General features: G+C 43.0%; 1 protein-coding gene across 1 annotated transcript in view; it reads right to left on the bottom strand.

The window, feature by feature from the left end:
* Positions 1 to 2,272: 2,272 nt before the first annotated feature.
* NUAK1 (NUAK family kinase 1) overlaps positions 2,273 to 15,768 on the bottom strand; it is a 46,509-nt gene continuing 33,013 nt past the window's right edge. Inside the window, exons 3-7 of the mRNA XM_075724444.1 lie at positions 13,209 to 13,360; positions 11,840 to 11,905; positions 4,941 to 5,060; positions 4,504 to 4,636; positions 2,273 to 3,426 (exon numbers count right to left, since the gene is read on the bottom strand). Of these exons, the coding sequence (XP_075580559.1) occupies positions 2,273 to 3,426; positions 4,504 to 4,636; positions 4,941 to 5,060; positions 11,840 to 11,905; positions 13,209 to 13,360 (1,625 nt within the window). The remainder of the gene's footprint in view (positions 3,427 to 4,503; positions 4,637 to 4,940; positions 5,061 to 11,839; positions 11,906 to 13,208; positions 13,361 to 15,768) is intronic.

Here is a 15,768-nt window from a genome sequence, read left to right as displayed (position 1 = left end):
CCCACTGACACGATGCTCCGGCATGTCAACAGGACAGCGCTGATTTACACCAGCTGAGGATCTGGCTCTTATGCTCCGGGGCATGAGTTAAAAGCCATGGCTGCAAAGCACATCCTTGTTTCAGAAAGGCCATGGAGATTATGTCGAGTTGTTTTAAAATGCACCACAGCAAACATTTTAACTAAATAGACTGCAAAATGGGGTGTTGATTTTGGATGGGCTAAAAGAGCACATGCAGGGCCTGTGAGAAGATGGGACGTCCGAGTATCATAAAGAGAGGTACGCATCTGGAGAGAAATGACCTGCAATTGCCCTTCCTGAGCAAATGGACAGCGAGGCAACTTTCACTTGACCACCTGAGAGCACGTCTCTCATAGATTTCATGGTATTGATGCCGTTTACCCCAGGGCCAAATTTGGTCCAGTGTTTCACAATAAGGAAAGGTTCTCCATAGAGGCAGATTAACTGATTTAGGAAATTCAAGCTCATTCATCTTTAAGCTAGGCAGCCCAGTTGATTTTTAGGAGGAACCGGCAGGCTGAAGTACCATGATACACTGAATAAGGAATCTGCAAGTGAAATAGCTCCCTGCCCTAGATGCCAACGATTTATGGGGCTATCCCTGATTCCCAGGGAATCCCCAGAGGAACTCTATTTTGTTTCCGCACAATCTCTAGGATTTTGGACACAGTGTGCCAAATTCTGCTTTCAGTTCCAGTTACAGGGTAGGAGTGAGAACAGAGCTTGCCCCATGCTCCTCTGCTCTGGGTATGCGTGTAGGCGTAAGTTTTGCAGCTGTAGATCATTTGACATCATAGGCTGAAACTTGCCACTTAATCGCACCAGTCCACCTCCAAGAAAGCCAGGGGCTATGTGCTCACGGAAATGAGACTGAAATGGGCCTTAAGATTCCAGTTTGCCCAGGCCTGTCAAACACACAGTGCCTTTCTGACATAGGCTTACATTCAGGTAATCCAGTAGACCCATGTGGTACCTTTATGGGAGCTGAAGCCTTCAGTCTGGATATTTAGATATGTCTGAGAACACAAACACATATCCTTCTTATTTTTTTCAAACTGGTATCATTGCACATGCAGTACCAGCTATGCTATATAGAGACAGGCCTGCATTTTTTATGCTAACTCTGTTATCAAATCTACCATTATCATTTCATTGCTCAATTCTTTCTGCTCCATTACTACCTACCTAGAAACATTTTCATTTGGAGAAAGGCATCTTCCCACTAACTTTCTGACCTCTATCCATTTCCTACATGCTACAACCTTTTCCTTTACCTAACATTCTGGTCACAAACTACCTGTCGCCCTCGCATACTACAAGCTAGTAGCAAGGTGGCACCATTTGCTGACAGCGACTGAACTCTAGATTGGAGGGTCAGTTAACCCTTGAGACCCTTTGTTAGATCCATCTTTGTCTGGGCATTCATCTGGCTGGCCATTCTGAAAGAGTCACAAATTGAACACATGGGTTGAAATGCCTTAAAAGGTCATTTAGCTGCTGATAACATCCATTCCTTCCAGTTCCCATTATCATTTCTGTGACTGTTTTTGCTGGTAGGAGTAGTAGTTGGAAACAATTTTAGGGCCTCCTGCTCACTGAAGAGCAATGGCTGTGGGAGGGGCCAGATCTGAATGCCTGCTCCACTGCTTGCCCACATACACCTCGTGAGGTTATTCTGGGGTGAGTCTCTCAAATTATCTGTCCCAGAACATGTTCAGAACCTCTCAGGTCACCCTGGTGGAAGGGACCATGGTGACCACCTAGCCTGGCCTCCTGCGTAACGCAAGCCAAAGATTTCCAATGTGCAATGACTGTATCCAGAGGAATAACTTCAGGGGGAAATAAAGGCTCTCTTTCTAGAAGACATCCAAATTTGACTTGAAGAATTCAGCTCATCTCATGATAAAGCTAATCTAATATTAATGACAAACCTCTCAAAATGTGTGTCCCTCACTTCCAGTTTTAATTCTGTCTAGCTTTGACTTCAAGCCATCAAATCTTGATGCTTTTGTCTGCTAGATCCTGATGTGCTTTTACAACGTATACAAAGACCAAAGGTTCTTCTCTGGTCAGGTAGGTAATATTTGGTGGACACAAAATTAGAGAAGTTTGAGATGGCTTTGGGGCTACTTCACTAAGTAAAGTCACTTTGAAGCAAAACCTACCGTTGTCAGCAAATCAGTGACCTGGCTTACTCCATCATAAAGGTACACAGAAAAACTCCCTTCCCTCCCTTTCCATCTTCCCTCTGCTAGTTGAGCTTGTTGCAGATCTCTAGGGCTTTCTTGTAGACCTGAGTCACATCATCCATGTCTGTGAGAAGGGAAAAACTGCTGTCCCCCAGACGGTTGCGATAACGTTTCAGATACTGTGGCCGTGGGCGGTTCTGAAGTCCTTCGAAGTCTTGGATCTGGAGGAAATTTTCAGCAGAGACACAGCTCCGTATCCTCTGTCTGGTTGGCCTGTTCTCTTGCAAATCCAGCAAATCAAAGGAGTCACTGGACAGAATACTGTCATCACTAATCACGCTGGAAGGGCGACTGTAACTTCGAGGTAATGGATCCCCAGGCAGGACCACTTCTTCCATGGCCTCCAGAGTTGGTGTGTCAGGGCTAATCAAAGCAGATTCAGTGCTGCTGGTAGAATACTTGCTGTTATGTTTCAAGATGCCCTTACGCCTGCAGGAATGGCTGTAAGACCCATTTCTGGATGGCTCTGTGATCCCCGGAGAAGTGTCACTGTTTACTGTCTCATCATTATTGTCCAAGAGTTCAGAAGATTCGCTTCGTTCTGGAGAGGAGTAATAGCCGGACTCCCTCTGCTGAGTCTTCTTTAAGATTCCTTTTTTTGGCATTAGTGAAGACTGCTTAGTGCCATATTTGCCCACTACCTCTCCCTCCACAACACTTTTAATGGCTACGCCAGTCCTACACAACTCTTGCTCCAGCTTAAAAGCAGAGGGTAACACTGGGCTGACCACTCCTTCAATGAAACCTGCACTGTGAGATCGATGTTCACTGTTGCTCCTTTTCTTCAGGATGCCTTTGGGTCTCTTGGAGGTGGGTTTGGATGCATTTTCAGCTCCTCCTTCCTGGATGGACTGTGCAATGTCATTTTCCTTTTTTGATTTTTTCAGAGACCTCTGTCTCTCTAGTGTGACTTCAGGACCTTTGGGCTTAGAAAGGCACTTCATTTTGGTATCAGTCTCTGGTTGAAGGCCAGTAGAACGGTGATGCCAATCAATGAACCTTGCCAGCAATGGGGACTCAGAGTCCCTCATAGCATCACAGTCACAAACGCTACTCTTGTAGCCCCAGTTAACCCACCAGTGGTTGGCAATGTCTTCAATGGTTGCTCGGCGTTCAGGGTTCACCATCAGCATCCACCTGATAAGACCACGAGCATCTATGGACAAAGAATGGAATATAAAATGTTTAGAGTAAGGGCACTCTTAGTTTTGCCACTTCAAAATGGAAGTGTGAAGCTAACCAGATGAGAAAAAATAATGCTTCTTACAACAGGAGAAGTGAAGGGGGGCAAGGCTTTGGCCATCAGTCAATGTTGGAAAACGCATTTGAGTACTAATTCTTACCAGAAGAATATGATTCACCCTGGGAAATGCACACCAGGTTATCAAAGAAATTAGTATTTGTACTGTATTAGTCAGTGAATAGTTCCATATTACTGAAGGAAGTCGCCAACCTATCAACTCTAATAATTACAAAACTTGGAGGAAAACAAAGGGGAATTGGGATATTTTAAATGATCCACACATTATTGCTTTTGTATTTACTTTTTCCATAAACAGTGTAGTCTTCTGTATATTTTAAAGGTGTATTTTCTTAATGAGAGCAAGAAGGCAGGTAATTGAAAGGGATGGCGAACAAATGATACAAGATAAATATTCATTTAAATATAATATATACATAGATGTTTAAGGCTGGAAGAGTCATTATAATCAATGACCTAGACTTAGTTGATGCTTTTCTGTGAGCTTTTCTGCTTAATGCGTTATCCTCTAAGTAGAAGTAAATGCAAACATAGTGGCATTAATTCAGATTTTGTCCTGCCTTCTTGGATAGGAGACTGCGTCACTCTGACCATTCATCTCCTCTCTGCTTGTGATATACCACAGTGTAGTTAGAGGATTGATCTATACCAGTATGTTGTATCAGTTTACAGCTTGTCTGAACAATTCCACTTGCAATAGCTAACAGACCTTCTACTGTCATAGATCTAGTTAAAAGAGCTTCCCCAAGGCAATAAAATCTATCTGCTATGAAACTTCAATTTCAAAAGGGCTTTTGGTAAATGCTGTACCAAGATGGGAACTGACAGCAGATGAAGTCAGTAGGGGAATGAGAGATTTTTTTTTCTTCATCATTCTAATATGACACCAAAACATGTTGGGAAGGGGCTGGGCAAACCCTCCATTCTGAACTCCTGTCAGCTCAATACATTGCCCTCACTCCTTTTTTATACCTGAGGTCTGTGTTGGCTCACGGTACTCTCCACTGCTGATCTGCCTGATGAGATTTTTGTGATCGAAACCATCAAAGGGCATCGTTCCATAAACCAGAGTGTAAAGCAATACACCAAGGGCCCAGCTGTCAACCTGAAATACAGAGACAATGCGTGTGAAGCCCAGGAAAGCTGATCCCCACCCTTCTCCCTGACATTAGCACCACAAGAGCAGCATCACGTCCAGCTGCGCCCACTGATGGGCAAACCGATATCTAACATCTGACTAACCACAGGCAACGCAAATGAAAGCAAATTAAGGCAGCTTGAGAACTTTCAATATGGGAGAGACCCAAGTGAACCCACATGTACAGTAACACTAGCATTAAGACTAACCCTCAAAAATGTTATCATCAAAGACAACCCCATACCACCACAGAAAAGCTGACCCTTCGTACCTCTGGGCCTCTGTAAGGTCGTCCGTTAACTATTTCAGGGGAAGCATACAGTGGGCTTCCGCAAAAGGTCTGCAGAAACTTGTCTTTGTGATAAAGGTTGGAGAGTCCAAAATCAGCAATCTGCAAATAGAATTGCACAAGGCATCTGTAGTATTAATAATATCTTAATGTAACAGAGAATCCTTTATCAGGAAAAACTTAGCTATATTTGTCCCTGCTGTAGGGCAGGGATCTCAAGTTCCCTGACCAACCCATTATTCTATGACTCTCTGACTTTTCTCTCTAAAGATCCTCCAGAGAAGGAGAAGGGTCCCCAGGTTAAATCCTCCAGATTAGGAACAAGGATGCTTTGGTTCCATTCACAGACAGGTCACTGACTGGCTGCACAACCATCAGTCAGTAGTTTTACCCTGGATGAATTGCATATGCTTGCGAAGCCAATCTCATACTGGGAGGCACTGGGCCTGCTGTCCATTGATTGCTCTTCATCTTGTATAATCATTAATACCAAAAGAAAGCAAGCAGAAAGTACTACCGTTCTTACCACGCACATGCAAGCCAAAAGCCAAGACCTTTAAATCCAACAGGAGGAGTGAGGCAGGAGTGCCACAGGAAACTAAGCATTACAGAAGAAAGCGATTTTTGAAATCATCTGGAATTTAGCTATGCTTGAAGGACGGGGAAAGTGAGGCACTCTCTAACTCTTGCAGATTCAGGGACTCCAGCTGAGGAATCTGAGCTGTTAAGCACGTGAGATGTCTATCATGAGATAATAAACATAAGTCTGGTTCCTAACTGGAAACAATGGGCCCAAATCCGGCTTTCCCAACACAAACAAAACTTCTCTTGAGACTGTTGGGAATTTTGCCCATGTAGGAATTGCAGGATCAGGTCCAAATATTTTGTTTACTTCAATTCTCTGTTCTTGTTCTTACAAAACAAAGGCTGAGGATAGCAACACTAAATACTCCCACAACCTTTGCATTTCCTTTGTTTCTCTAGCACAAGGCAACACATCTCATTTTTTATCTTGTTTAAAACCCAAATGCTTCTGCTTCCCAGAGATACTTTTATTACTGCCCACTATCGACATAAGGCAGACATAAGACATAAAGCACAGGCACAAAAAAGGTATTATAGATATAAGAGACAGGAGTTTTCTCTGCGTTTTCTTCACCTTATTTGGGTCTTTTTTACCAAAAAGAAATTAAATCCCAGGAATTTTCACAAGAGAACATTCAAGAAAACACAAAGTGAACGGAAAAGTAAAGGATTTACCAGCAGCATCATTCACTCCTGGCTAATACGTGTATCATCAGTGCCTCTAATACCTGTTTAATTGCAATGTCTAGTGAACTCTTGGGAGACATAAAGTCTTTGTCTCTACTATCTAAACTCCTACAGCTACACCTAAAAATGTCACAGTTGAGACCAAATGAACAAAGCTGATGAAGTATGGACAGAAGTTTCCAATTTTCTTTCTTTACGCCAAAATAGAAATATATATATACACACACACACACACTTTATCTATAAATAGATATATAGATATAGATATACAGATATATAGATACTTCTATGTTAGAAACATAAACTTTAAAAAAAAAATCATTTTCACAAAATTTTTAAAGTCACAGAGCAAATATGAGATTTCACACTTCACCCTCTCCTATTTTGATGTTCTGCTTGTGCAGGTGTTCCACTAACAATTTGGACTCATAATATCCTGCTCAAAGAGCAGCTGATTCCTATTCATTAATGTTAATTCATCTCACCATGTCCATTCATAGTTTGAATTCACTCAGTCCCCCAAACAGCTTATTATCAACCCACAGCAGAAAATTCAGCCCTTAAATAAATGTGGTTTGTAAAATCTTCATTGTATGGCTGGAATGTCATTGAAAACAGCTGGTGTACAATTGCAGTCTGCAAACATATTCTCATGGCTCAGATTGCACTTAATTGCCCTAAATTCCACTTTCTTATCAAGTCACCCTGCCTGGCTTGCAGGAAGTTAGTTTTAAGCCTTATGAAGTGTACCCTGTCAATCAGGGGAAGAATGGGATCATTTCAGTGTTAAAACTTCGTGCTGGTCATTGAGTTTTATTTTAGTTCAGGATGCAGCTAAGACAAGGACAAACACTGCACAGTGTGATTCCTTAAGAAAATACATTCCCTTAACACCATGGAATGTATAAAATGCATGTGGATGTGCATGAATATATATAGGGATACACATACCATTGTTCACGCTAAGAAACTCTCAGACTTGGGCATTCATGTTTTCATTTTGACCATTCAGGAAAAGAGTATTTATGTTACAGTCCACTCCCATACTCACAGACTGATGTTTATCAGCTTTTCCCATTAAAACTGTCATGCCCCCCACAACAAGATTAATAGAAGCCAACATTACTTCATGTTCTTGGCACTTAAATGGAACTAAGGCATAAAGTCAAAAAAACTTCCTAAATTGGGAGGAGCGGGGAAGTGGACTTTTATTCCCCTCGCGTCAGGAGGTGTATGTTTCATATTTACTGCTAGCTATGATAAACCAGATGTAATTTATTGTTTAAGTGTGGACTATAAATTCCATGAAATTCGCACTCATGGAAATTGTCAGTTTTATCCCACTTAAAAATCTATCTCTTTGTACTGTAGATAGAGAAATAATTAGGTCTCTTAAAGCAAATGAAATATATGTGTGGTGGATGAGACTTCCAGCAAGGTAAATCCCAATTACATACACTTACTCTGTGTATATGAAACCCTCATGGGTTTTTAGTGGTTAGTCTGATTGGTGTCCCTTTACTGGCCCAAGAGAAAGTGCAGTTAGTAGGATTATGTTACTATTATATTCGCATTTTCTCTCCTTCTGTCATTTTGGGGTTGATCATACAGTTTACGTCAACCTCTGCTAGACTTCTCTCTTAGGTGCAATCCCCAACCCAGGAGCTGTTACTGTGAACAAGGAGGCCCCTCCATCATGCCAGGCTGCATGACAGAGGTGTCCGTGGGAGCAGGTTGTGTCACGGGGCAGGGACGTGGTATTTGGATAGAACAGCAAAAGGCACTAATTCCCTGGCTGCTGCACTGGGCAGCAGCTTCTCTCCACCCCCCTGCATGCAGTTTTGGGGATTTAGGCACTGGGGAGAGCCGCAGTGCTTGCGGACATGTGGTCTTCATCAGGCCGAACTGCAGGAGCTATGGGAGAACAGAGGCAGCTACACTAGTTCTTCTAGTAAATTCATACCTACAGTGAACCAAAACCTAGCAGCCTCAGCCCTTTTACAACTAATGAAGAGAAGAAGGCACCACCAGGAGGCTTTTTTGTAGACCACCAAAGGCAGATGCCTAAAGCCATCACAAATCTCTTCCCAGAAAGAGCTTTCTAACTCACCAACTCAGGGCAGCTCTTTCGGTGCTTTGGGGTTGCCTTAGCCCCGCTGCCTGTCTGACCCTGCCCACCTCCAGCTGTGTTAGAATTATGAACGATGATACCCTCTCGATGTGATGTAAATTTTAAGGTCAACTGTGCTGTTAGTAGCTGGCACATGAATGTGAGTAAGGAGAAGCTTGTACATGCTGCAGAAACCCTAATTTCATCACTGCATTATTTCTTTAAAGAATATGGCACCATGAACAAGGTAAGAAAGCAAATAACATTTTTCTACCCTGGCAGGCTGCAGTGCCTTGGTGAGGTTTAGCTGTTGACCTCCGCAGACAGGCTAGCTCCCAGGAGAAACATTCACACTCGGGGTTTCTGCTAGATAGTTGGGTGCATATCTGGGGAGCAAGGCAAGGTACTGTTTTGATTAATTGGCCAGAAGAACTCCTTTGTACCCCATAGATCTGCATGCATATTCAGTCTCACAAGTGTTTAAAACTCATTTTATTCACTTGTGTTTGCCGCATTTAGGGGTTTTAAGTAATAGTTTGCAGGAAATATTACTGCATACACCAAGTCCCTGAAAAACGTAATTATATACCACAGATCAGATCACTTTCTTCCCTCATCACCCTCCACCTCTGGCCTGTGGACCTGCAGAACTCTTCAAACATGTAATTTTTTGTCAGCTTTCAGACACTGCTGTTTCCTAGTTGCTGTACTCCAACACATGACTCCATGTTTCCAGAGACTTTTACTCGCTATCGTAACTCTTAAAAAAAAGCTGATTATGTCTCCATACACTGCTTCATGACCTTCATTTAATTAGCTAAAATTTAAGAATGGTTTCCAAGTTAGTGTAGTATCATGTAAAATGGCTTGGGGTCCTTTTATGTTGGATAATAATTTCTAATGGATTCCTTGTCGTCTTTATTTCCTGTTCTAAAAGTATTGCTTAAGTTGCTATACATGGATCTATTTTTACAATATCTTATTTTGTCTTCACATTACTATGATATGTTTGTGTATATCATAATGTATAGATCACTGGCTTCTTCAGAAACATGTATTTAATTGCACATTGCACCCAAGAACAAAGGGTTTCCTTTCATTTTCTCATTCTTAAAATCAAACTGCCAATTTTGTAAGTGCTTTGTAAGCCACTGAGTGAAATATAAATACTGGGGAAGCACAGATAAGACTACCACTCCATTTCTAGAAAATGCCTTCCACTGAGTATTTGAAGCCATCAGTCAATACCAAACCCCAAACTGAATATTTCTTTTTTTCTGCCTGAATAAACTATATATAAATACTCTCAGAACGAGGACCTGATAAATTTACTCCTAATAAATAATTTACAGGTCCATATGTGTTCCCTTGCCAATGGTTACTGTTTGGTGAAACAAAGAAAAAGTGGGAAGTAAAATTCTGTGCAAGTAACACAGAAACTGCAGTAACATATTCAAAGCTTCAGCATCAGGGAGATAGTGGCAGTGTGCTTAATGTCAAGTATTCAAAGCCAATCTTAGTCACGAGGTATAAAAAAAGAGAGCGGGGAGAAAAAGGAAAACAATACAAAAAGTCATCTCTTGAAGTAACCCAAATGCAAACACTATTGACAGTAAGATGTACGAAATTCCAGCTGCTTCCCAAGCTCGGTCTGTTTTTTAGCTTCATTTTCACCCTTTGCAGAAGTAGTTACCAGGGGACAAGGGAGCTTGCAGCCACCCACCCATGCCGAGGCAGCCTTGCCTGCTCAGAGGCGTGCCTTACGGTTTGCAGAGAAGCAACTGAGGGAAGGCTGGAAATATGCAAAATACCCGCACGGCAGCTTAAACACAGCTCAGTTCAGGGAAGGGAAGCCTTCAAGACAAAGACGTCAAAATGATTGGAAGGGATGTGGGGAGTTGCAGCTACCCAAATTTCTTCCACAGCAGTGCCACTCGCTACGGCAGCTGAAATGCTTCTGTGGTTCTGAAGCCCCTGGGCCACCTCCATGCTCTGGAGGCAAACGCAACACTACCTGTCTCTGCCCCATCCTCCTGCTCTCCCTGCGGATTAGACTCCCATAAAGAAGAGAGGGGAGGGAGCGGAGCCTTCTGACAAAGCACAGCTCCCCGGAGCCTTGGGGAAGTGATTGGTTTTGCATACGAGGACCACAGTCCAGGCCACTGCAGCTAGCAAATTCCCCAAATTCCTCTTTTCTCTCAAGAATTCTCTGATTAGCTGGGAAGATAGTTTGGCGTGTAATGCGGAAAGAAAGGTCACCCTGCCTGCGGAAGCCTGTTTTGTATACAATGTCCTAGAAAGGCTACTTTTTGTTTCCAGTGCTGCTGAGAACGGCTCGGGCTGCTGCAGCCAGTGTCCCCGAAGGAACAGGAGTGGGGAGGTTCGCTCTAGCGAACAGCAAAACACCCAAGTATCGCATTGGATGGGCCTTCGGTGAAAGCCTATTTTTAGAAACCACATATTTATGTGCCTTTAATCCACTAGTTGATCCAAGTTAGCTTCTGTCATCAGGGTTACACAGATGGCAGCTACCATATGTTACTTTCCATTTCCATTGCACATCAGCTTAAAATGAAGACAATCTCTCCAGCGTGAAGCGTAGAAGGCAGTGCGTGCAGCCCCGTGGCTTTCAGTGGAGACAAAATGAAGATCCGGGCTATTTAGACGCTTGGCTACACAGGGAGCTCCTCGATTGCTTTGTTAATTAAGCAAGGATGCCCAAGCATCAGCAGAAACTCTTTGGCGTCCCTCCCTCTGTTTGTTTGCCCATAGATGAGCACAGCCAGCCACCCTCACGTCCAGCTGCTCAGGGAGGAACACAATTGAAAGTGAAACAGGTTCAGCCACCTGGAAACTACACTCATCTCTGCATTATTTATCTTTGTGCTACAGATATTAGGGAAAAAAAAAAAAAGGAGGAGGGAAAAAAGGTCATTCCCATGCTTCACTGGGGAGAAATGACATGGAAATTACATCACTGACATCACTGTCCAAAGTATACGTTTGTGTCTGGAGTTCCAAGGCCATTTCCTAATGAAGCACATGTGCTTTACTAGGTTTATTTTGAAACTCTTATTTGCTTATTTTCCAGCCATGATCAAAAGGACATTCGGAGTGTTCTGTAGAAGGCACTTGAACCCTGTAGACCAGGAGAGATTTTTCCTAGCCCCAGCAGCAGCCAGCAATAATATCATTTGTACAATAAACCCAACTGCACAAAACGCTCCGCTGTTTCCTACCAGTAAATAGATGCTGCATTGGGAATCATGGCCCATGGGTGGCAGGACAGGACCTTCTCCCCCAGATTATGTGAAGTTTCATTTAGTGTGTATGACTCGTCACCGGTGGTGCTCTTTCCCCAACCTCCAAACTCCAGAGCCTCTTGCCAGATGCTGTTGCTTAGTAGCTGTTGCCATAACACTGGCTCTTCTAATACCTTAGATAAAAATGTTACAAAACATGCAAATCCATTCTGAGAAGCTGAGAAAAAGAATCCTACCTTAATATTAAAATTGTCATCAAGAAGGATGTTTTCCAATTTTAAGTCCCTGTGGACAACACCATTCTGAAACAAGAACAGGGGGGAGAACATGAGAAAATATTGGGAAAATTAAAGGTGAGCTGGCAGGGTGGTCTTTGCATATACATTTCAGGGCTGATTTCACTGTCATAACACTCACGGCCCAGTGACTAGTGACAGGCAATGTATTAGTCACTTGGTGTGTGGTTAAGGGAAGAATGACTGGAATCTGTCCTCCCACAAAGCCTCTAAAACAGCAGGGGTGCTGGGGGGCTGGGGGGTGTCTTTTTGGAACTTAATTCCAGCCCGGATCCTGCCCCCACTGCGTGAAAGCAATATATTCTTCCCAGGCACCAGAAAACAATATCTGTCAATGACGTTAGTCCTTACAAAAGCCCTCGTTCCTCCAATGTGCAGCCATGTGGATCGGGGGAGTTATAATCCTGAAGGACTGTAAATGTTAGGGATGGAAGCAAACAAGCTGGGTTTAGGTCAGAGCCTTCTTTAAAGAAATTTGGGAAAAATTAACTGCACAGGGAAGGGCGTTGCAGCTTTTCAGCGCTGCGCAGTGAGGACTTTGAAAACTGCCCTTGTTTATCAGAATTCAAGTCAAGATCAAAGTGTTTAAGAATTAAAATAAAAAACTGCGTTAGCTGCTCATTGCCTTTAGCCTCATGCAAGTTTTGGCTCTATGCAGTTGGTTCATAAGCAGGGATAAAAGGTCTGTGATGACAGCCAGTCAGCTACCTTGGGCTTAATTGCTTAAATTGTCATTCTAGTGGGTACCATGAGGGATAAAGTCATTAGCAAAGGGCATCTTTCTAGTACTTCTGCTACAACTGGAAAAGTTACTTTTGCCTATCCAGAATGAGTACATGCTAAAGTTCATACATGAATGCTCGTACCTTTCTCTTGGCTTTTTTCTTTCATATATTTTATCTCCTAGTCTAAAGTTGTTCACTTGCATATTCACATTGCAAACTATAATTTGTTTGAATGTATTAATATTAATGTTGTAGAAGTTCTATGGGATGCCTGTTCTAGTTTATGCTGTTAATTTCTTCTTTTTTTTTAGTGCCAGAAGAATTATTTCCAAGCCAAAAATGCAATGTAGGGCTAATGCAAGGAAGTGGCTGGTATCTGCCATAACACAGGAAAACATCCTTAGTCTTTAAAAAAAGGCAGTGAACTACTGTAGCACTTTTAATGAAGATCTCCTGTTGTACTGATATAATCACATGCTGTCATACTTAATAATGAATGCTGTTGCCTCAGACATGCTTTGAAATACATAAGTCACTACTCAGCCTTGAAACAGCATTTCTTAATATCAAATCCTTTTGCTCACCTTGTGGCAGTAATGTACAGCAGAGACTATTTGTCGAAAGAAGTGTCTTGTCTCTCTTTCGCTCAATCGCCGCCTCTCACTGATGTAATCATACAACTCTCCTTTACTTGCATACTCCATGATGATCACAATCTTATCTTTATTTTCGAACACTGCACAGGATAAAAAGGAAAAAAAACCCACACCACAGTTGATTCAATACATTTGAAAACTGACACTTCAAAGGGTGAAGATGACTTAGGATGACTGAACACACCCCACGTCATCACTGCAGTCTGGAGAGATGTACTTCCAACCCCACTGCAAAAAGCAAGCTCCAAAGCTACATTTTCCCAGAGGAAGATTACAACATTTCAGACCAAGAAAAGGAAGTTGAGGCTACCTTCACTTTCATATGGCTACATGAAAGAAGGTCTTTGCCTCTATAATATGGGGTCACAGGGTGGCAAAGTCAACTTGATCCTAATGAGGTGAACTGAGGTGGATGCCTGTGCCAGCAACATCTGAATACTAACCCTGGCTCCAACAGCGACTGCCTCTTACCAGTTGTCCTCTTGAGGCCAGAGGACAGAAGGAAACAGGAGCTATCAGACCATTTGGAAAGAGTTAATAGAAGGCCTAATAAACCCTGTCTTCGATGACTGTCTGATACAGAATTGCCATTTGGCTTATGATGACTGTTGGTTGGCTTTCACCTACCATCAAAATCCAACACAAATCAATCGATGCATGCGTCCTCTTCCAGCCCAGCTCTGTGCAACAGCATGGTGGGCACAGACACCTGAGCTAGCAGTGGCTGCAACATCTCCAGAACTGTACAGCACTTGTCAGCATGGCTGTGCACCCCGTCTCATGCATCCAACCCATCCTCGAGCTTACTTATCTCCTGCCTCTGCCATGTGTCCCATTGCATGCTGTAGATACGTCCTTTGCCACTTGCGCAGAGCCGGCAGCAATGCTCAACTCGAACGTAAGCAGCGCAAGGAACATTCATCTAATACATGTCACAACTTGACTGTTCTTTGGGGCTGAGGGTACTCTGTGCCACATGCTGCCAAGGACTTCACTGGGAGTTGCAGATAACTAAACACTTAAGCTAGTAAAGCAGGCTGTGAGTAGTATCGAATTGCCATAATGCCCTGACTGCTAAATAGTTTTTCCCTTCCGACACCGAAAATCCCCTGCAACCCACTGGAAACTGACTGCACCTGCCATAAATAACCGCTGCTCATATTAAAACATAGTGATTTTCCTTCTCTCTTTATCTGTGGCAGCAGCCTGCTGAGGCCAGGTCACACTGCCAGCAAAACATCTGCAAATTAATGAGGTTACAGGGGTTATTACAAACGGATGCTAGTTTTGACCAGCCCTACTGGAATGATGCCTTCCTATATCTCTTTAGCAAAGCTCAGCCAGTAGTCCTTAGTGGTTTGGGTTTTTTTTTTTAAAAAAAAAAGCTTCAGCTTTTGCAGTGAAATGCAAAGCTGCCTCTCTCAACATGCAGATATTTGCTGCTCTTAGGCTTTGTCTCATGTCCTCTCACACCTTGTCACTCAACTCTACAAGCCAAAGCTTCTGCCATCCCCTCTAACACCCCTGAACTCCAGCCAAACAGCTCTGATAAAAGGGAGAGCAAACAGCCAGATAAAATTGGCCGCTTCCTTGTCTGCTGGCCTCACTGTACCCCGAAGCAGAGGCTCCTGCCAGTGATTACATCCTATGTGCATCCTCATTAGCAATAAGCTTCGGAAACTGGAAGAGCCGTCTCTGGATGGATTATACCTACAGTGTCCTCTCCAAGAATGACAGACTGATATTGTCTGGGAAAAACTGAACATGCCCTGTGTCATATAGGGAAGTGCTGTAATGTGTTACCAATAAAGCAGTAACGCACACACACGTTTCTCTAAGCTTGGAAAGGGCTGTTAGATACAGGGTTGTTTAGGAAGGCAAAAAGAAATAGTTTCAGTAAGCTGAGAAAAATCATTAAAAATGCTCTTATTTAAGAAATTTGATTTAAAACCAAAATGAAACAAACAAAAAAACCAATCCCACTCCCCCCCCCCCCCCAAAAAAAAAAAAACCAGCTGATTCAATGAGTTAGGGGTTATTATATCACACACATATAGGCAAAATCGCCATATGGCACCACTGATCTCAGTGGACTCTCACAGGAGTGCACACTCCGATCAGTACCAGCCGAGGACCACCCTCAGGGGATGCTCAGGGGGATGTTTGCCTCACCAGAGGGGCACAGATGGGGTGAAGGGGCCCTCGGCTCTTCCCGCCCCGCTCCCCCGACCGTGGGTGCCCTACCAGGCGTCCAGTGCTGATGATGACAGTAACAGCAATACCAGCCCTGCTACGGTGGAGCATTCTTCCAGACAGTGTTTTTATTAACGTTTTGCCTTCATCATGCAGTCATGAGAGCTTTCTCAAATCATCCTTGATGTTCTGAAGTTTTAAATTCCAAAATCTAATTTTTCCAGACTAAAATTTGCCATATTAATACAAGTCCTGATCCAGACATATTTTCCTGCATTTCTACAGAAATGAAATG

This window comes from Pelecanus crispus, chromosome 1 (assembly GCF_030463565.1).
Source record: "Pelecanus crispus isolate bPelCri1 chromosome 1, bPelCri1.pri, whole genome shotgun sequence".
Taxonomy (NCBI): Eukaryota; Metazoa; Chordata; class Aves; order Pelecaniformes; family Pelecanidae; genus Pelecanus; species Pelecanus crispus.
This window is presented reverse-complemented; position numbering and strand designations above follow the sequence as displayed.